Source organism: Orcinus orca, chromosome 4 (assembly GCF_937001465.1).
Source record: "Orcinus orca chromosome 4, mOrcOrc1.1, whole genome shotgun sequence".
Lineage (NCBI taxonomy): Eukaryota > Metazoa > Chordata > Mammalia > Artiodactyla > Delphinidae > Orcinus > Orcinus orca.
The window spans coordinates 24,307,714-24,329,803 of NC_064562.1; the positions used below are offsets into that span (position 1 = coordinate 24,307,714).

Consider the following 22,090-nt stretch of genomic DNA (forward strand, 5'->3'; position numbering starts at 1 on the left):
GCTTTGAACACCCATCAATGGACAAAACAAGTCACTAATATGGATTCTGCTTCTTTACCTCATTTTCCAGAGCACAGCACAGTGTCTGGCTCATCACTGATGGTCAATAAATATTCAATTAAAGAACATTGAAGTATACTAGTTCCTTTTGACGTAAGTTATGGCAGGCTTTCATTTTGATTCATGTAAAGTTATGGACCTGGACTAGTTTCATTAATAAAACTGATATTATTTTTAAAACATTATAGAAAATCAGAAAAAAAACTGATATTATTTTTTAAAAATCCCCATATACAGTTAGATCAAGTAGAACATAAAGAACACCAGTGTAAACTTTCCACCTACATAACCGTACTCTAGAGGATTAGGACCATCTACACTAAGCAAACTTTAGAAAGCCATTGTTTACAAAAGCGATTTGGAAATGGTTCTACTGTTAATCAGGTGATGAAAGATTGATGTTTCCCATAATTAAACACCTGATGAAAATGTGAGTAATGAAAAATCAGGAAAACAAATTGAGAAAACAAATTGAATTTGATAAGCATCCACATTTTATTATGACTTATTTTCCTTAAGGAGAAGGAAAAGCAGATTTTGGAAGAAGAGGATAGGGCAACACTTTTTCTTTCCAAACACTTAAGCACCTAGCTGGGACCACTCTAAGAGCAGTTCTTACCATCATAGAGAAATGCAGGTATCTGTCTTAGTTTTTGTTGTCAAAATTAATTAAATTAATGAAAAATTTTAACAAAAGAAGCCATTTATAGGGATGCAACTGTAGTGAAAATTTTAATTATCATGTTTGCTAGTCAATAAGCCATATATTTGAAAGTATCCCTCTCTCTCTATATATATGTGTGTGTGTGTGTGTGTGTGCACGCGCGCATGTGTGTGTGTGTCTATCTACAGAGACTAGACACCCACATGTGTATGCATATGTATGCATCTGTGTGTGTGTGTACATATACATATATCCATGAAAGTCTAGACCCTGTGAAAATATGTCTTTGGAATAACACACAAAAACATTCTTCTTATACAGAATTAAAACTTCTTATATGTTTTTGAAATAATTCACAAAATCACTCCTCAGAATAAGGCAAGGAACATTTTTATCATACCGACTTCTTTTCAGGAACCATTTTGAGATACTGTGTCCTGAGATCCCTCAAAGTTTCTAAGCGTTTTCAGATGCTTGTTTTTCTTCCTAATACAATTTTGGAGGAATGTGTAAAAGTAGATTAAACTATGTCAGACTCTTTAAAAGAAAACACTGTTCTCCTTTCAAGAGGGCTTTTATGAAGCAAAAACAAAACAAAAACGAGCATTGCAAGCAGTTCTGAAAACACAACTGTGATGCAATTTGATAAATAGCCTTCCATCACCCCAGCCAGGGCAGTGGAAAAACACTCTATCAGCACTTTCATCTAAGGCACTGCTGACTCCTCTTTTTTGATCCCATTGTATCTTGGCTTCCTCATTTTGGTTACTCGTCAATGACCGGAAAAAAAATGATTCCTTACCCTGTGGATGAGTTATGACGGAGTCCCCTAGAGAATGGCCCTCTTCTCCATCTTTGCCGCTGCCATCGTCTCCTTCACCGCTGCCGTCTCTTTCAATCAGTTTATCCACCATAGCAATAATGCAGTTCAGGCTCTTGCCCACGTGGGCCCACACCCTATCCTGAAAAGAGCATGAGTATCACTACACATTTTTATTGCAAAACCAGATGAATCCACCTGAGAGCAGCAGGTAGAGGAACAAATCATAAGGATGCAGACTGAGCAGCTCTAATACCCCCATTAATTTGGCCAAATTATGGATAGACAAGAAATCTACTTTCTCCTAATAAAAAATAATTTAAGTGTTGTGAATCTTTTTATTTAGTCCATTATTTTTCCTCTGTCATAAAGCAATGATGAACTACCGAACGGCATGAATCCATAATTGAGCACCAGTTACGACATTTTACGCTGGAGATGTCTATTTTCTTTATCAATACTTAGTAAGAAAGCAGAGATACACCAATATTTTTAAAGAATGACCGCTGCTTGCATTCAAACTTCTTATTTTTCTTTTTATTGTGATAATATATACATAATGGCAAAGTTGACCATTTTAACCTTGTGGCCTCTCTTGTTGCGGAGCACAGGCTCCGGACGCGCAGGCTCAGCGGCCATGGCTCACGGGTCCAGCCGCTCCGCGGCATGTGGGATCCTCCTGGACCGGGGCACGAACCCGTGTCCCCTGCATCGGCAGGCAGACTCTCAACCACTGCACCACCAGGGTAGCCCCATTTTAACCATTTTTAAGGGTACAGTTCAGCGGCGTTAAGTACATTCACATTGTTGTGCAGCCACCACCACCATCCATCTCCAGGAATTTTTCATCTTCCCAAACTGAAATTTTGTACCGTGTAAACATGAACTTCTCATTCTTCCTTCTCCCCATCCCTGGCAACCACCACTCTACTTTCTGTCTCTAAGGATTTGACTGTTCTAGGTATTAGAAGTTCTTAAACTGTGATCTTCAGATCACTTCTAACAGAATGACTTAGAGAATTAAAATGCAGTTCCCGGGATGCCACAAGTCAGTCAGAACAGCTTGGGATTAACATATACACACTACTATATATAAAACAGATAATCAACAAGGACCTACTGTGTAGCACAGGGAACTCTACTCAATATTCTCTAATAACCTATATGGGAAAAGAATCTGAAAAAGAACAGATATATGTATATGTATAACTGAACCACTTTGCTGTACACCTGAAACTAACACAACACTGTAAATCAACTAGACTCCAATATAAAATAAAAGTTAAATTTAAAAAAAAGAACCATTGGGAACTCTAAGTTGAAATTTCGAGAAGCTCTTCAGGTGCTTCTGACCACACTAAGTATGAGAATTTCTACTCAATATTATGTGCTTCATCTGCATAATAAGTCACTTTGGCTGATGTAAGTCTAAGAAGCAGCCCCTACCACTAGGGAGCCTCTCGGTCACTGGTCACTAATCTTCCTAAGTTCTGATTAGCAACCATTTCTGTCAAGGGCAACACGTAACACTGAATTTTTTGAGTCATAAAAATTTCTATTTTTAAGAATAAAGATTTTAATATAGTTATCATCGTGGTAGCCAATCATTCCTGGCTTCCCTTCTTGCTTCTCTTTCCACATCATTCAGATGGAGGCACTGACTCCCTATCTGTGATGTTAATTTTATGAATCCACCTGACTGGGTCACAGGATACCCAGATATTTGGCCAAACGTTACTTTACGGGTGTGTCTGTGAGAGCATTTGCAGATGAAATTAGCATTTGAATTGGTGGACTCAATAAAGCGTTTTGCCCCCTTCCCCCAAATGAGGGTGGGCATCATCTAATCCACTGACAGCCAGAATAGAGCAAAAAGGTAGAGGAAAGAGAAATTTGACCCTTTCTGCTTAATTGTTTGATCTGGGACATCAATCTTCTGCCCTCGGTGCTCTTTTTCTTTTTTTAATAACTAAAAAATTAACCTTTATTTTTTGATATCATTTATATCCAGTCAGTTTCCAAGTTTCTTCTACTTGTTTTTGTTTATAGCTGATTTGTTTAAATCCAGATCAAAATAAGATGTATGTGTTACATTTAGTTAGTAAATCTCTTGTCTCCTTTTTATTTTTTTTAAATTTTTTTACATCTTTATTGGAGTATAATTGCTTTACAATGGTGTGTTAGTTTCTGTTTTATAACAAAGTGAATCAGTTATACATATACATATGTTCCCATATGTCTTCCCTCTTGCGTCTCCCTCCCTCCCACCCTCCCTATCCCCCTATCCCACCCCCTCCAGGCGGTCACAAAGCACCGAGCTGATCTCCCTGTGCTATACGGCTGCTTCCCACTAGCTATCTACCTTACGTTTGGTAGTGTATATATGTCCATGCCTCTCTCTCACTTTGTCACAGTTTACCCTTCCCCCTCCCATATCCTCGGTGCTCTTGATTCTCAGGCTTTTAAGCGCGGACTGGAATCTACACCATTGGCTCCCCTGGTTCTCAGGACCTCAGATTCAGACTGAACTACACCTTCAGCTTTCCTGGGTCTCTAGCTTGCAGATGGCAGATCGTGGGACTTCTCAGTCTCCAAAATTGTGTGAGTTAATTCCTTACAATAAATGTTAAAAAACTCTTCACATATATGTATATATATATATACTTATGTACATATATATAAATAATTTCCTATTGGTTCTGTTTTTCTGGAGAACCCTCTCTAATACATCACTGCATATGAACCAAATGGAGTCTTAGTGCTTTTCCTGCATCTTGCCATAAAGGAATCTTTCAGTAGGTGTTTTCTCTGTAACAGAGCTATTTCAGGCATTTAGAATAGTGCTTAGTGCAAAGATAATATGCAATTATACTACTTTCTTAGAGGTTTATATTTTTTTTACTGAAATGTATTTTTTTAGCTAAGTTAATTTTGTTAGTTTGTAAACATATAAACTACTTTTGGGTAGCAGTAATCTAGGAAGAAAGAACTACATTTGAATTTAGATTATGTGACGGTTGTCTTGTAAAGACTGAGTTAAGTTGAATAATTCAACCACATTAAACCAAATATGGGGGTGTACAGATATGCATACTAAAGCTGAGGGGGAAAGAGGGTTTAGTAGAAAAACAGCACATCCAAAGTTAGAAAAGGTCTGCCTATGTGACATGCTACCTATGATACCTTGGGAAAACCACCTCATTTCTGGGGACCTACAGTTGGTTCATCTACAGTTTAGAATGATGATTCTTGCCCTGCTTACCTCGCCATGCTGCAGTGAGAGGCAAATGACATGGTATCTATGAAAGTGCTTGGTAAAATTATTGCAGTTTGGCAAAATCACGTCCTATCCTTGCTGGCTTTCCTAAATGAATCAAGCTTGCTTTTTATAACCCTGTAATCTTGAGTATAAAGTATGCTATTAAACACAAGTAATCATAACAATTTTCCCCTAAAGGAAGATCTCCTTTCCGCCAAAGAATTAAAAGCACTTTTCCTCTGCTATTAATTAAAGCAATCATATTCATAAATTACATGATTCTCTGCCTATTGTCTGAGAAAATGAGGTAGAAACCTCTGACACCTAAAAAGCTCATTACTTCCGGGAGGAAATGCTGGAGAATGGCAAGCAAGCTGAGGACGTGGCATCACTCATTGGAATTTGGTGAGGAGTCTATATTCCAGACCATATAACCAAACGAACTGGCTCCCATTCTGAATATGCCTTAATCACCACCATCACCTGCATCGTTCAGGCTCCTAAATTGAAAAATGAAGCAACTCTCTAGCTAATACTGGGAATAAACTCTACTACTGAGGGGAAAAAGGGGAGAAGTTTTCTCTTAATTTCAGATTAGCTTTGTATAGGAGATAGGTTTTCAACTCTCTTCCTGTTACCCACGTTGAAAGGAACTTATTTTGATCAAAGACGAGTAGTATTGCATGCTGTCTTTCTTGTGTAAAGGCATATAAGGGATGGATCACTGCTCTTAATCACATCTTTGAAGACTGTGAACATAACGGTATATAAGAAGATGATTTTACATTCTACTCCTATACATTGTTCTTCTTCCTTCGTAGATACCTCGGGTCACAGGATTCCACTGGGAGAAAAAGTAACCTTTGCAGTCAGTAGACGCATCTTGATTGTGATGAGGAACAAAGTCAAGCATGTTCACTGACCAAAACCAACAATCATATAGTAAAGGGTTATGTGGTAAATGGCAGCAAAACATTTAAGTCATGAAAATGCTTGGAGAACACATGAGCTGGGAGTATGTTTGTTGGGGAAATAGAGCAGTTTCTCATGCAACACTAATACATGATTCATGCATAATCAAATACTCTGTTGGAGGCACACGCAGCAGCAGACCCCAAGCAGACTCATGCTGTTCTTTGTCTTTTGGAGATCAGATCCTGCCGAGCTAGTGGTGAGAGAACACTGAGCTTTGCCAGACTGCTTCCTTCTCTTTTATGGCATCAACAAAGTAAAGTCACTGATTTACTTTTCTGTCTCTCACATTTGACTATGACTCATTTGAGAGCTGTGTCCTCACTACACTGCAGAAGGCCTGGAAGAAAGGCAGAGAGAGAGATAAAGAGGGAGCAAAGGATGGAGGAGGAGAGAGAGGACTCCAACCCAAAGGCAGATTGAGGGTTGCTATTTACATTCAACTGGTATATGAACATTAGCTAACTTAACTCTCAAAAACCATCACATAAGGTCAATGTTATTGACTTAGTTTTTAGAGATGAGGGAACTTCAGGTAAGAGATGTTGAATAATATTCAATATTAAAATGGTAGATTAGAAATTCCACTTTGATTCCAAAGACTTGATTCTTCCCCTATAGTTTCCCACAGCATTCTGGTACCCAGTAGGAATTGCTCTTCATGAAATTACTAGAACTTTGGGGACAAGCCAGACAGAGGAAGCCTGGGGAGAGGGAGCCCAGGAAGGACCAGGTATAGGTGTGTGTCACCTCACAGGAGTAAGATTAGGTTTTGGTTATCTGAGATTTGAAAATGAGCCCAATGGCAAATTCTGAACTAAGAGATTACTCTAGAAAAAGGACAGGCTGGTCCCATGTCCCCTTAAGTCTGAAAACAACAGTATCATGTAATCACGGATGGAGCAATCACTTGGCTAATGGATCAATCAGCTTGGGTCAAAGGACATAAGTGGCCAGTATTAACAGAGGACAGTGTTAGCATCAAGGCCCCAGATCCATTCATCAGCCTGGGATATAAAACAGGGAGTGCGTTCCAGGGAGGAAAGGTGATAATTCACTTTGCAGGAGATAATTATGAATTATTATTAATTCCAAGCAAGATAATTATTTTGGAGCTAGGATGCTAAAAATGGGTAGGCAAAGATTCTTGAAGATGTACCTTGAATATCTGATGTCTATCCTAAACAAGCCACTTTCTATAGTATCTCTGTGAAAACATAAGCACGGAGGAAAATAACCAGCGAAACTCCATTCTCATTCTGATGACTTTTTATTCATGAGGTCAGTGCATTTAGGAGATTCTTTTTGTTTAGATTGCTGGTATGGCTGGGACCTACTCAACTTTCTTCCCTACTAAAATCACGAAGAGGAAAGGCTGCTTAGGGGGGAGAAGACAATCAAAGCGTAAGAATGTGGCCGCACTCCATGGTGCATCCGACCCCTCCCCTTTTCAGGCCAGGGAAGAAGGATCAGTCTCCAGATTCTGTTTAGCCCCTCAGCCACAGGAAAGGTTTAGAAACAAAAACAAAATAACAACCAAATAAAACAACACAACAACCACCTATCAGAAAAGAAGATTGCTGGTCCCCCCCCACCACAAATAGCAGTCATTAGCCTGCTATTGAAGGAAGTAATGGAAAATTGGTGGGTTAAAGTCTAACCTTTATTAAATGGAGCTTAATGTTGTCCTTGACCTTAATACAACCCAACTTCTCGAAGGTGAAGTGGCTGTCAACTTTGGCTCAGCCATGAAGGCAAAAGTCAGTGGGGAATAAGCAGCAATATTTATTCCATTCTGAGTCAGGTGCTGATCTTGGTTCTTATTTATTTCTGGGTTAGGACCTAAGCTAACATGCAGGTCAAACCCAGTGGCGGTAGATGCACACATTTGATGGACGTAGCCAGGAGTAGCCAGGGGGCCGTTACACCTGGCAGAGTGAGCCACGAGGGCAGGGAATATGGTGCTTACTCAGCATGTCACACGTTTATGAGCTTGGTGGCATCGAGAGACAACCTGACTGCTTTGGATCAGCAGTTAACTTTAAAAAAGAAAAAAAAAAAGTTCAGCAATGCTTAGCTGATCAACTTTTCTAGGGACAAGTTTTGATCAGCAAGAATGTAAAAAGGCTAAACCAGAGCTGATATGAGGGCCCTGTTGTATCTTTATCTCCATGCACAATTCGTCACGTGTCATTACCAATTTCCGAACACTTTGATTAGAACCAGTTAGGAAATTAACAAGGCCGATCTCATCTTTAAAAAGAAGCTTCAGTCTATCTTTGAGTTGATTGAGAGCAATTTGGCCTGGTTCCTCCACACTGCAAACCTTTGCTCTTTCCATAGCTTGATGGCTCTGCTCTCTGAATCCTAACCTTACCCAGACTTTTAGGTGAAAGAGTTGTACATACAATACTTTATGGTCCAAATTGGCACACGTATGGCCCAAGCTGCATAATACACACATACCTGCACACACACATATAAACATACACATACATCATGTCCACTAAATATAGCCAGATATGTGGCATCCATCAGAACTAAGTGAGATTCCCCAACCTTTGCTTCTTATTGATCCTGCTGCTTAATTTCATCCACCTACTCATGTAAAAATCCCTGACCTTGGTTTCCCAATGAACACACTGCTGGCCTCACTCTGAAATTCAGTTCCTAGTGACACGAGTGGACACAGATGGTCAGCCACTGTTTCTCCAGCAGTGACCTCTCCACAGTCCCTGGTTTGGATCTTGCCCAGACCCATACGATTAGCTCTCACATGATCAGGTCTACACTTCATCTTCACTGATCGTCACGCTCATGCCATCACTCCTCTGATCAAAAGGAGGCTTAGTACTGCAGCAAGTATTCACTCTTCTCTCAGCCTAGAGGCACCTCTGTAGTTGGGTCGACCTAGATAATTCTACATATTTCTCTTTAGTCTTCAAAATGAAAGCTTCATCCAGGTCAGTCTCCTTGCTGTCCTAGAAACATACTGCTGATTAGCTCAACATATATTTTCTGGGCATCTGCTACCTGCCTGCTGAGTGCTGAACATCAAAGATATGAAGGAAACCTTGGAGGAACTAATATTTCTAACGACATATACTGCTTTTTAGGCTTCAAGTGCCTTCTCCCTTACCTTCCATCAATCCAAATTCTCACCATTTCCAAGAACTATTCATGCTACTCTCTCTTTGCTTAACTTTTATTTTCTTTCTAATAGACAGTGGGCTCTATGAGGGAAATGCCTATTATTTATTCATCCTTTTATCCTCAGGTCATAGTACTTACCAGGTGATAGTTCATAAAAGAATGAATAAAGGAATGAAGGAAGGAAGGAAGGAAGAAAAATAAAGGAAGGAAGAAATGGTTTTTTCATCTTCTTCAACCTTCACATAACTTCTCTCTTAATACTTTGGACATTGTTAATGTGTATCACATACCCACCTCTGCTCTGGGAATACCTTTCAATAGTATCTCTGCTTGTTTTATGAGTGCTGGCCATTCACTTGAATTAGAGGATATGGCTGTTGAGGTCAGGATCCATTTTTGATGTTTAATTTGTTTTCCCCCAAGTACCCATAGCACTGCTTCACATTATTGATGCTTAATTAACATTGGTTGATTGACTTAATAGCCTGCTACTTAGGAGTAGAAATAAATTAAGATACAACTATAAGAAGTATTGGCACATGTATCTTCGAATTGAAGTTAGAATTAAGCTCATATTCTGAATGGTTGAGTTCACCCTAATATGTGTCACATCAAGCTAAAGTTTTCAATTCAGTGAAAATATGAAATAAAGCTTTTGTTTAATAATAAATAAAAATAAATCACTGATTGACTAAAGCTGTTAATTTTAAATTGGTAATTGCGTGTCAGCCACACACCATCAAATAGTCGTACAACTGGCTGAATTATATGACATCAGTGAGCGTGCTGCATGCAACCAATTTCCAGGACTGATTTTTTTTTTTTCACTGAATGTACCCTGATATAGCAAGACAATAGTCTGCCTGTATAGACCTTGGCATTTCTTTTAACTATTCATTAACTTTGGTGTACTGAAATGTGTCTACTTAGGAATAATATCTCACTATTCATATCAGAATGTATTAAAGTTTAAAGGCACTTGATTTAAATGTAATCATACATTTCTAAAGTGTGTGTATGCAAGTTTGCATAATCATTATATACAGGCATATCAAACTATCTGACACTGAACCAGGCATTGTAACAATCAGCAAAGTATCCAAGGGAGATGATACGATCCCTTATAAAACCACAGGAAAATCACCATTTCATGAATAAGAAGAAAATATCTCTGTTAAAAACACTAATTTGAGTTGGAAGATGAATTGCTGATTCAGCAAATCCATCCGTTCACTTATTCTGACTAATTCTGAAAAATACATTGAACTGGTATGTATAAAACACTGTATTAGGTACCATAAAACAGGGGGCTGAAGGTGAATGTATTAATTGCATGTGGGAAAATCTAGAAATTGGTAGGATTTCATGAATACGCATGCCCATAAAGGTCTCCTTTGGGGTTTCTTCTCTTTATTTATTAAAAAAAATTTTTTTTAACGTCTTTATTGGAATAGGACATTTGTACATTTTGACAGTTGTGAACTTTGCCTAATCACCTTTTGTGGACTTCAATATCAGAAAAGTATTCGGAGCACATTTCTCCTGGGGGAAATGGACTGGAGAAGGTCAGGAGGGTTTCCCATCCATCAGGAAAACAGATGCCAGAACACTTGTCATTGCCATACAGAGAACAACTGGCCTAATTCTCCCTGTCCTTTCTGATGGGGAGAATAGATGCTTTCAATGGCCCCTCCTCATAGCAAGATGAACAAAACCAGGCAACCCTATTAGGCGTGACGTAGGGAGGAAAAAGAAAGAGCTGGGACAAGGGGAAGATAGTTGCTTCCAATTCATATTTGCAGGTAAACATCTGAAATTATTTCTGTGTAACCGGGCCCTTTGTAATCGGCACATGAATAATCAAATAAAATGAAAATCACCACCACTGGGCTTCTGGAAGCTGCTGGAGGCCTTAACTCATCATGTTCTTAACTTTGGTCATGTCTGATGATGTTTTGTGTCCATCCTGAATTTTCACCACTTTCTATGTTTGAGGATAATTGTGAAGATGACTTGGAACAGTCACCTCAGGGTTGATTATGACCTGGGAAATATCCACTAAGGAGAGAGGGATTTAACTGGGTACTTTTGATTGGAAGAGAGAAAGAAAATCCTCCAAAAAATTCATGAATTCTAATGGAGGAAAAGGTACCTGACATGGTGCAGAGTTATATTAAATTTAATTGTTCCGTTTCCAGCCAAATAAGAAGGTAGACAAGAATAGTAACTTGAAGGGAAATTTCAAAGTCATTAATTTATTCTACAGAGGAGTATTGGGTACCTTTTATGTGCAAGTACTCTGCACATAAACACAAAAGTGAGCACAACACTGTCTTTGCCCTTTAGGAGTTTATAAAGTTGATGAGCACATGGAAGAAACAGATATATAAACAACTGATTATAATTCAGCATTCACGAGGCTGTGTGATCATGGGGTGCAAGAATAATGCTTTAGGGCTTCCCTGGTGGCACAGTGGTTGAGAGTCTGCCTGCCGATGCAGGGGACACGGGTTCGTGCCCCGGTCTGGGAAGATCCCACATGCCACGGAGCGGCTGGGCCCGTGAGCCATGGCTGCTGAGCCTGCACGTCCGGAGCCTGTGCCCCGCAATGGGAGAGGCCACAACAGTGAGAGGCCCACACACCGAAAAAAAAAAAAAAAAGCTTTATTATACAAAATGTTTTGGAGTTGAATGCATACATATGTATATATACATACATCTCTATCTGTGTATCAATAACAGAAAATTTGGAAATAAATGGCCCTATTTTAGTGGACATTTTACTGATTCACGTAACTAAGTCATAGGTATTGCTTTAGAAAAGATAAATCACAGATTAGTATCCAGTTGTCTATAAGAATTCATTACTTTTAAACAATGAGAATGATTTATTTCCTTCTTATTAAGATCAGGTCAATGGTTTCACATAGCATAATTCTAGGCAGCCAGAGAACTGAACAGAATTGCTTTGGAATATGAATTTGCATAGGTACCTCTGCATTATGCATGACCTTAACTATCTTCCCTAGAGGTAAGGTCTAAGATGGAGACAGAATCTGGCAAGAGAAGTTGAGAATACGGATCACTGCAGATTGTCTGTGGAGGAGGAAACCGGCTAGATAAGTTTTGTCCTTAACAGTTAGTAATATTTTGCAGCCATGTATGCTCACTGCTACCAATGTTGACAATATAAATAGCTCTATCAATACTCCTGTCCAACTGAAACATTCATATTTGTTCTACACATCATTAGAGAAAGGTGTAGTAGAAAATGAACTGTGAGAAGTTGGTAAAGAACATACCAGAAAGATGTAAGTCTTATTCCAAAATTCAATCTTCGGGAATACTCAGTTACAGAGAAACCACATTTTTTTTCAGGTTGTACAGAGACTTTATTCAGAGGATGTCTGACATAAGTATTACTGAATTTGTGCTATTGTTTCTATAAACTATGAAATGACTGAAAACGTATATGGATTAATGCGAACCATCTATTGTGCTTATGTGACATAAACACATTTTGCCATAATAATACATAGCAAATGTTCTCCTAGCTTAAGAATGGAAACTAGTTTTAAATCTGATTTACATTTACAACATGAGGAAGGGAAATTAAGTGGCTAATCTGGATGCGGAATCGTTGCCTGATATACAAATGTAGTTCAACTGAAAAATGGGTTTGGGATATGGCTAAATAATAACAACAGTTTTCTTAGTCCTGCACTTTGCTGGAATGGATCGGAATATAAAAGATCAGAAGTGTATCTTTTTTCTTTAACAATTACTGAATGAGGGTAGGCAGATTTAGTCCCAAACCCGTCAGTGTAGTAATGTTGAAGTTAAATCACAGTGTTCTAGAGAACAGCATAATTACTGGAAGCCACAAAAACTGGGTCAACTTAATACTTTGGTTGGTTGACATGCCTTCACATTTTGGACGAACTGATCTTGGAATCCCAGCTGTTGGGAGCATCTGTTGTAGAGACGTAGCTACAGAAAAGCAATATGTCATCTTTACCAGCTAAAAGATGAAGAATGCGATATTAGTCTATTTCTTTGCACAGATTGTCATAAAATCCCAATATTCCTCTGCGGTTTAATTGTTTACTAACTTTTCACGAAAATAAACCTTTAAAGCTCTCAATTATTTAATAAGTAAAATTCAGCAAATAACAGACTTTTTTTTGGTCAGTGATCATTTTAGTTTCAATCTCTTCCTTATTGACTAGATAATTATTATCCAGATTCATATGTCATCAACTTTGCCAACAAACAAGCTGAACAGAGAAAGAACCTTCTCACACTGATAGAGAGTTAACAGAGATTCTCCTGACCTCCAAAAGAAAGGTGTTTTATAGGCATCAGCTCAGTAGAACTCAAGAGTAATTTACTAACATGAACTTACTTTCCAAATATTTATTATTAGAAGCTAAATGCAGTTGTTCAAGTTAGGTAGTTGTTAAACCTACAGTCCCTGCCAGAAATTAAATAAAACAGATTTTGTAAAATGGAACTACTTTAATCTTATGTGCAAACCTAAATCAACCTACGTGATCAGAGAATATTTTTGTATGTCACAGAAACCCAATTAAATTAATTGTTTAAAACATTGAATTATTTCAGGAAGTTGACTAGACTTGTAATCAGTGCTGAAACTTTTCTAACACTTAATTAACTAAGAAAAGTGGTACACAAAATTATGTTTCCAATTCATTTAATAGCACAGTCTCTAAAGGCATTTCTAATTAGCTACATTTTCTTTGGAGTTACTCAACTTTTCAAAGTTAGATAAAGATTTGAAAATAATGTTAAATGGTTATGACTTTGGTGAATTTTTTTAAATAAGGGATTTCCGTCTCTTAACAAAGGGATATTTGTAATAGAAAGTGGTTGCTAAGGAATGTCAATAACAATTGTTATATAACAATCAAACTTGGTTATTGTTTGCAAATAGAGTAAAATTATATTAGGAGAAGAGAGTTAGAAGTAACTTTTCTGAGTGGGAAAGATTTTCCTTGTAATTGTGATAAATTTATCAGAGCATTTATATGCTTTCTAGAAATAGTGGGTTCTGGAAGAAACTCAGAAATTGTATGAAAGGAGGTAAAGAGGAAGATGCAGATCATTATTACCCTACCCTAACCAAAAAACCCTGGGAAACTGAGAAGGCACTCCTGCATCAACTGGAAAAAAAAATCAGGCAGACTTTTTCCTACCAAGGTATTCCCAAGTGAATGACTGAAGGTGAGCCAGCATCCATGCAGACTCCTGCTGGAATACTGGCCGTCCCTCAAAGCACTGGAATTTCCTATTTCTTTCAAACGTTGATAATAAGCACTCTACCCACTTTCTTTGGTGCCTATTCGAAACTTTCACCGCTCTCCTCAGCCTGTCCTCTCTGCCCTCTTCTGAACATGGTTCTGCTTTTATGCTAAAAGAAGTCATGCAGGTTAATATCTAAAATATAAAAAGAACTCATATAATTCAATAGCCAAAAACAAAACAGAACACATAATTAAAGATAGGCGGAGGAACCGAACAGACATTTTTCCAAAGAACACACAAAAAGGTGCTCGACATCATTAATCATCAGGGAAATGCAAAGCAAAACCACAAGGAGAGACACCCCACACCTGTTAGAACAGCTGTCATCAAACACATAGTAGATAACAAGTGCTGGCCAGGAGGTGGAGAAAAGGGAACCCATGTGCACTGTTGGCGGGAATATAAATTGGTGCAGCCATTATGGAAAACAGGATGAGGGTTCCTCCAAAAATTAAAAATAGAACCACCTTAGAATCCAGCAATTCCACTCCTGGGTATATATGGGAAAGAAACAAAATCACTGTCCCAAAGAGAAACCTGCACCACCATGTTCATTGCAGCATTATTTATAAGAGTTAAGATATGGAAACAACCTAAGTGTGCATCGACAAATGCATGAATAAAGAAAATGTGATGTATATATATACACACATATATATGTGTGTGTATATATATATATTATTCAGCCATAAAAAAGAAGGAAATTCTGCTGTTTGCACCAACATGGATGGGTCTTGAGGGCATTATGCTAAGTGAAATAAGTCAGACAAAGAAAGACAGACACCATGATCTCACTTACACACAGAATAGAAAAAATACAAACTCAGGGCTTCCCTGGTGGCGCAGTGGTTGAGAGTCCGCCTGCCGATGCAGGGGACGGGGGTTCATGCCCCGGTCCGGAAGAGCGGCTGGGCCCGTGAGCCATGGCCGCTGAGCCTGCGCGTCCGGAGCCTGTGCTCCACAACGGGAGAGGCCGCAACAGTGAGAGGCCCGCGTAACGCAAAAAAAAAAAGAAAGAAAAAAAAAAACAAACTCATAGAAACAGAGAATAGATTGGTTGTTGCCAGAGCTGAGGAGGGGGAGACAAAATGGGTGAAGGGGGTCAAAAGGTACAAACTTCCAGTTATGAAATAAGTAAGTCCTAGGGATGTAATGTAAAACATGGTGACTATAGTCAACAACACTGTACTGTATATTTGAAAGTTGCTAAGAGAATGGGTCTCAAAGTTTTCATCCTAAGAAAAGAAAACTGTAATCCTATGAGTTGATGGATGTTTAAATATATTGTGGTGATTATATATATGTATAAAATCATTTTGTTGTACACCTTACACTAATGCAGTGTTATATGTCAGTTATAGCTCAATAAACCTGGAGAAAAATATTTCAAGCAAAGAACAAAGAAGCCATCCAGGCCCACGCACCCTCACAAAAGTAAAAGCCATTTTTACACCTTCCCTGCGGTCTCAGCTGAGGAGCACACTTCTGCCAAGGACTCGTCCTCCACCTGCCTGCTTGAATTGATCATCTTCTCTTCTTTGCAAGGACCTTGTTCTATCAGTAATAGCCTCTCAGTCTCTTAGCCTCTTACATGGCCTTTGGAGTGATAAACACAGTCAATTTCACGACCTTTAAAACAAAACAAGTAAGCAACTAACACACACACACGACCTATGTCAGCTAAAGTGTTCCTGTCTAAAGGGTCACCTCATCTTCTTTCTCACATTGTTAACTTCTATTCACATTTATATCTCAGGAATTACTTCTGGAGATCCCATCCTGACCACCAGACTCCCACTTCATCCTGTGTATAATCCTAAATTGCACTGTCATTGCCATTGGTGTCTCCAGAGCCCTGAATAGGTCATGGAGCCCTTGCAGCCGTGGGCGGGTCACCTATGTTTCCCCAGCACGTGGCACAGTCACCCAGGCAGAACAAGGGCTCAGTAACACCCACTGCACCAAATGCTTCACCATAGACCTCAGCTCACCATGTTTCCTACTCTCTCCCACTTTCCCATCATAAAAAGTTTCTGTATTTAAAATGTTGATCTGAAGTCACATTAGCAGAGTCAACCTTTTTCCACCTGTCTCTCTCCATCCCTATCACAACATTTTAACTATCTATTAACATATTTTTATCTACCACTAGACTCTGAGCTCTAGGACCTAATGATCTGACTTATCCTCCCTTTTGGAGCACCTGTGGATATAGAAGTTCTCACAAGTTATCTAAAAGGAGGGAGGGAAGGAGAGGGGCGATTGGAGCCACAGGAGGAGGGTGAGGTGTGGGAGTGTGTTTGCATAACACAATAAGGTGAAAATTATGAAAACAAAAGATACCCAGTTCCAAAACTCTCCCTCGACTGAATAAAAAATGGCAATCATTTGTCAAAAAGTTTACTGTATGTTTATTTAAATGAAATACAAGTTCTATATCTACCCAAACTCTTTCAAATTCACATTCCGAATTTATGATCTACCCCATTTCCCCATTTATCTCAAGGAGTAGTATTGATCCTCATAATAAGATTATATAATTTACATATCTTAAAAAAGAAAACATACAGCAATAATATTAAAGTAATACAATGCATTGGCCTGGGCTTTTCCAGGTCATGGGGCATTGTCACACAGGTAAATCATTCATCTTAGGACCACACTAAGAGCTAAACAGAACAGGTGCTGTTATTTTCACTTTACAGTTGAAAAAAATTGAACTTCAGAGAGGTTAAGAGGTATGCACGCCTTGGAGCTATGAATAAATTGAAGAAGAAGGTGACAGTACAAGGAAGAAATATTAGATTTGCTCTTTTGAAAATGATGCAGTGGGAGAAATGCAATCTTAATCAGCAACAACAAATACTTATTCAGCATTTACCTCATGGAGCCCAGCTCTGTCTTTCCTGTGATAGAAATTTTATCAAAAGAAAGAGCAGGTATCACTTCACAGCGCTTCAGACAGCAATTTTTTTGAGAGGCCTGCGCCTTTCAAATAATTTACTACCCAAACACTTTTAAATTTAGGGTGGCAGGAAAAGTAATCGTTAACTATTTAACATCTAATACAGCTAGCATACTACAGCATTTTCTTGGTTTAACATATGATTCAGTAAAGCGTTTCCTTCTCTGTGTGTGTGTGTGTGTGTGTTTGTGTGTGTGTGTGATGTGCATATACTTCAAAAGGTTCTTGGATAATGAATATGCATTGATTCAGGAAAAACACACTGTTCCCTCTCACCCAGAGAGAGAAACCTTGATTTTCTCCTGTCTTATTCTGCCCACCTACAGTTCCTATCACCATGTTGGCTTCTTTGGTTTATGTGTCTTTGCTAGTTATTTTTTCAGATGCTTTTATGTGGCCATTCTCCTGCCAATTTTAGAGCCACCTGGAGTAACATCTTTTTTTTTTTTTTTTTTTGCGTTACGCGGGCCTCTCACTGTTGTGGCCTCTCCCATTGCGGAGCACAGGCTCCGGACGCGCAGGCTCAGCGGCCATGGCTCACGGGCCCAGCTGCTCCGCGGCATGTGGGATCTTCCCGGACCGGGGCGCGAACCTGTGTTCCCTGCATCGGCAGGCGGACTCTCAACCACTGCGCCACCAGGGAAGCCCAGCGCTACATCTTTTTTAAAAAAATAATGGAACCCATGAATAAGAAGGATTTAAGAGATCTTTGTGTCCACTGCCATATAAATGTTAACACTTTTTCAAGTGTGTCCAGAACTTACACGCTGGATTGCACCAATGAAGATACTTGTTGCATCTAAGGAGTAGATTATGGATGATTATTGACTTATTTTCTAAAAAATAATTTTAATGGTTTATATTACCTTGGCAATAAATAAGGAAAAGTATTGATATTATAGAGTCTTGCAATTGTGGCATCCTTGCTTTGATGACATTTCTTGGAGATATTTATTCTTTGACTGCATTATATATATATAAAATATATATAATGTATATGTTATATATAGAAGCTATTTGAGAGCAAATAGGTTTTCACGTCAAGTAAATGTCATCAGGAATAAAATTTTCATTTTATCATTTGCCCCTGAGGAAAAATGTAACCTATTTATCCACAATCTGTATTATGACTGCTTTCCGACTTGTTTTCATAAAAAGCAGAGATTTTTTTTTAACATTCTTGCTTTACTTTTCAGGACTAGACATGGAGAGGCAGGCTATGTAAAAAGAAATTAAAAACTTACCCACTCTTCCTCATCGTAGTCCGAATGATGCGGTATGGAGTCCTGCCTTCTCATCGGCGGGGGTGGGTCCTGGGAACTGCTCTCCTCTGTGCTGTTCTTAGGAGAGGGTGGCTTCTTAAGGACACCTCCTGGCCTGGCAGTGTAAAGTGCTAAAAGGGCACTTCTGACCAGCTGATCCTTGAAGGCATGTACGAAAAGCTCTGTCTGGAAAGAAATTGACAGGGGTTCAGCACAGAGCCTTGAAAAGGTCAGTGGCAGATTTGCTGTCACTTAAGTGGTGTGGATGGTGGAAAAAGTGCAGGCAACAGAGAGAGAAAATGATGCTTACGTATCAATGGAAAATAGTTTGGTTTGGGTTTCCACCAAGGCCTTGAGTCCTATTCTGAAGTTAATGCTGAGGTTCTATATGCCTTGTAAACACCATCTGTCTACTCATCCCACTCTCTTTTAGTTCCAGATCCTGTCTTTGGAGATGTATTTCACTGGGGATTATCATTTGAACACCATCTCCCTGCTGTGCCTTTCAAGTAATTCCAAATACACCTTTAAAGAAAATGTGATCAGACTATGTTTATTTTGTATTTTAAACACAGTTAAAGGCTAAAGAATGACATATCTCTTCAAGAAAAAAAAATAGAGGCAGGAGACTTTTTTTCTTTTTAGCATCATGGACAGATTTCAGCAGTAGAGCTGACATAGGCAGTCTTCCCCATGAAAACATTTGGCTTTTATTCCCCATTACTACCCTCTAAACTGTCTCCTCCACCAAATGGTTTTGGTAGTGTTCAGTGTTATCGAGCTTACTATGCAACTTGCCATGTAGGTTTTACAAGCTGGTGGTAAATACCTAGTAAGTACTATCGTAATGATGGCTTTCCAACAATAAAGAACTTTACAGCTGTACTCTGCAATTTCCTGATGAAATGTTTAATGGCTTCACCCTGTTATACACTGCAGGGTGCAGTAATTGATTTTCTGTATTATAGTACACTTAACATACACGGGGCCTACCAATCTGTTTAGAGAAGTAACTCAAGCACTGACCCACATTGTTAACATATTTATGCTTTGTAATCTGTTGGGAAGGGGCCCTTTAACCCATTGCATTATTTTGAATCACAGATCACTTACTGAGACACTCCTGGATATAATGCTGTCTTCACCAATGCTGTAACTCAAGGTAATCATTTATTGGTGCTCTTTCAATATGTAGTCAGCAGTGCCATGCTCAATAATTGTTACTAAATTGTCTCTGAATCTCCCTGTTGTGAGTGTGGACAGTTACAGAAAACCAGTTAAACCAAGTTCAAAATAAGCAACTAATTAATAAGACCCTGTCATATCTGAATAGTTATATCTTTGCAGTGGATCGTGAAATTCTAGAGCTAGAAGGGAGTTGAGTGGACCTCTTCACTAACCAGATAAACTACGAAAAAAGTGTGATGATCTGTTCTAGGGCAGACTGCTGATTGGCAGCACAAAGGGAACAGAGTCAAAGTTTTCTAACAAATTCAGCAGTATTTCCCCTTACTCCACACCATCCACCATGACCCTCAGCCTCGGTCCTTCTGTCCTTCTTCCCCTGCTTCTCTAACTCTGGCTCCCCATGTGTTCTGAACATCTACCAGCTCTCATAGTTAATTGTGTCCACAATTGCTGATGTTAACTCTCTGCCCTGTGAAATTTTAATGGATGTTTTAAACACTCTTTTAATCTGTTAGTCATATTGAAGGCACTTTGAAGGTAAGTAGACAAGAAATATGGTAAAAAGAGGCTATATTAGAATAAGAGGTTGGAAAATAATTTTATAATAACTAAGAAAATAAAAATAAGGCAGAGCTCTTTTCATTAAAAGAACGGATGAAAAAGTTGGCTAGACAGTACAAGTCAGTACAGTTATAGCAAATGGGGAAACATGCTGTTTACATAATTTTCCAGACAGCACGGATGTGTCTGTCAATGTGAATTTAAATATTAAAAATGTGAATTTACTTCCACTCAGCTTGACCTAACTATTTCTTTCTTGATAGTTTCTTCTTGATAATTTCTTGATAAATTCTTTGGATTTATTTTTGGAGCAAAACAGATTGACTTCTTTGACTTCCTGCTACTACAGCTCCAGTCTCCATAACACTCACTAATTACTACGTAGCTGAATACTATTCAAACCCAATGAAATTTCCTATGGTTCTTGTAATCACCACTATTTCTTCCCATAGCATGCACACACAGAGTTTCCTCTTAATTTACTCAAATCTCATTTGGGTTGATTTAGCACCAAAGACATGGGAGATAATACAGTAGATTCTTGCAGTTTTACAACCTAGAATTTTGGGGGAGGGTAGCTGAATATAATGCACAAAATATTAAACACAATAAAAGCTGATCTTCTACTTTGTGTGTATACTGAAACATGTATCTGACTCCTTGGAAACTCTCTGGATCACCCAGATCCTGTGCATAGAATCGTATTCTGTTAGAAAATAGCAAAATCTTCCATTGCAATTTCCATCATGACCTGGAAAAAATCTTAATTTTCTTGACTGGTATTACTTGGTAAAGGTAGACCAATATAGACCCAGGTGTTTTACCATCAAAATAAATCAGCTTGAAGAGATTAAGGTAGTCACACAATCCCAACACATGTGTATGTTGCTGTTCTTACAACTGAGATAATATCAGGGAAGTTACGCATCAGGGAAGGAGGTGACCATGGCTCTCTGAGCTGCCTATTGACTCAGAGTTCCGAAAGCCTTTTTCCTTTTCTTACTTAGCTCTGACTATAATAATGAAAGAAGAAAGGCTGACTAAATATTATTGTAAGGGTGGGCAAAGCAATTAAATTATCAGTGTAAGATTATAGTAAAAAAGCATAAACTCTGAACCCAAGGCAGATCTATTTCATTAGTTCTATATTTAAAAAAGAAAAAGAAAATGTTTTCTTGCCTTTCTGCCATTTGTCCAATTCATACGCTCATACAAGTATCCTTCAAAGTAACACACAGAATTATCTGCAAGTACAAAACTACTAAAAATTACTTCTCCTGGGGATACATTTCCTAGTTTCCTGAATACTAATGCCAGGGGAATAGTTAGAATATGTTCATTTAAAAACACTCTTTTAAACTAGAGAACTCAACAAATTAAGCAAAGTCCCATTCTATTTAGAATTTCCTTAGAGTCACTGAAAAAATTCAAGGCCATGCCTAATCTCATCTGCAATACAAAATACCATAAACAAGTAATTATCATTTTAGTAGTCATGTATATGGAAAAAAAAGAATCCTGCTTATTTTAAAGTTTGATATGCTTTAATTATTTCATAGTGTTATACTTGACATTAGTACCTTGATATGTGTTTAACATTCCCTAAAGCAAAGAACATTGAACTTTCAGCCATGAGAGTTACCTGACATCTGGGCAGCTTATATAAATTATCCACTTGACCTTGGCTAAATCACATAACAACTTTTCCCCAGTATGTACAAAATTACAACGCCTATCTGTGAAACCCTTATGGGAGTTCATTGAAAACTGTACTCTTCTATTTATGCTTCTCTTTCTTGACTGACCTTTTCAGTTTCTGCTGTTGACTCATAATTCCCTGCTCACTCAAAATGTGGTAAGT

General features: G+C 38.4%; 1 protein-coding gene across 12 annotated transcripts in view; it reads right to left on the bottom strand.

Moving 5' to 3' along the window:
* INPP4B (inositol polyphosphate-4-phosphatase type II B) overlaps positions 1 to 22,090 on the bottom strand; it is a 725,833-nt gene that overhangs the window by 111,307 nt on the left and 592,436 nt on the right. For 11 of the 12 annotated variants that reach the window (XM_004263595.3, XM_049709522.1, XM_033402505.2 and 8 more), the window contains 2 exons: positions 18,463 to 18,666; positions 1,527 to 1,686 (listed from right to left, as the gene is read on the bottom strand). In XM_004263595.3, the coding sequence (XP_004263643.1) occupies positions 1,527 to 1,686; positions 18,463 to 18,666 (364 nt within the window). Of the gene's footprint in view, positions 1 to 538; positions 1,211 to 1,526; positions 1,687 to 18,462; positions 18,667 to 22,090 lie in introns of those variants that run through there. The other variant, XM_049709526.1, reaches the window with a different exon arrangement.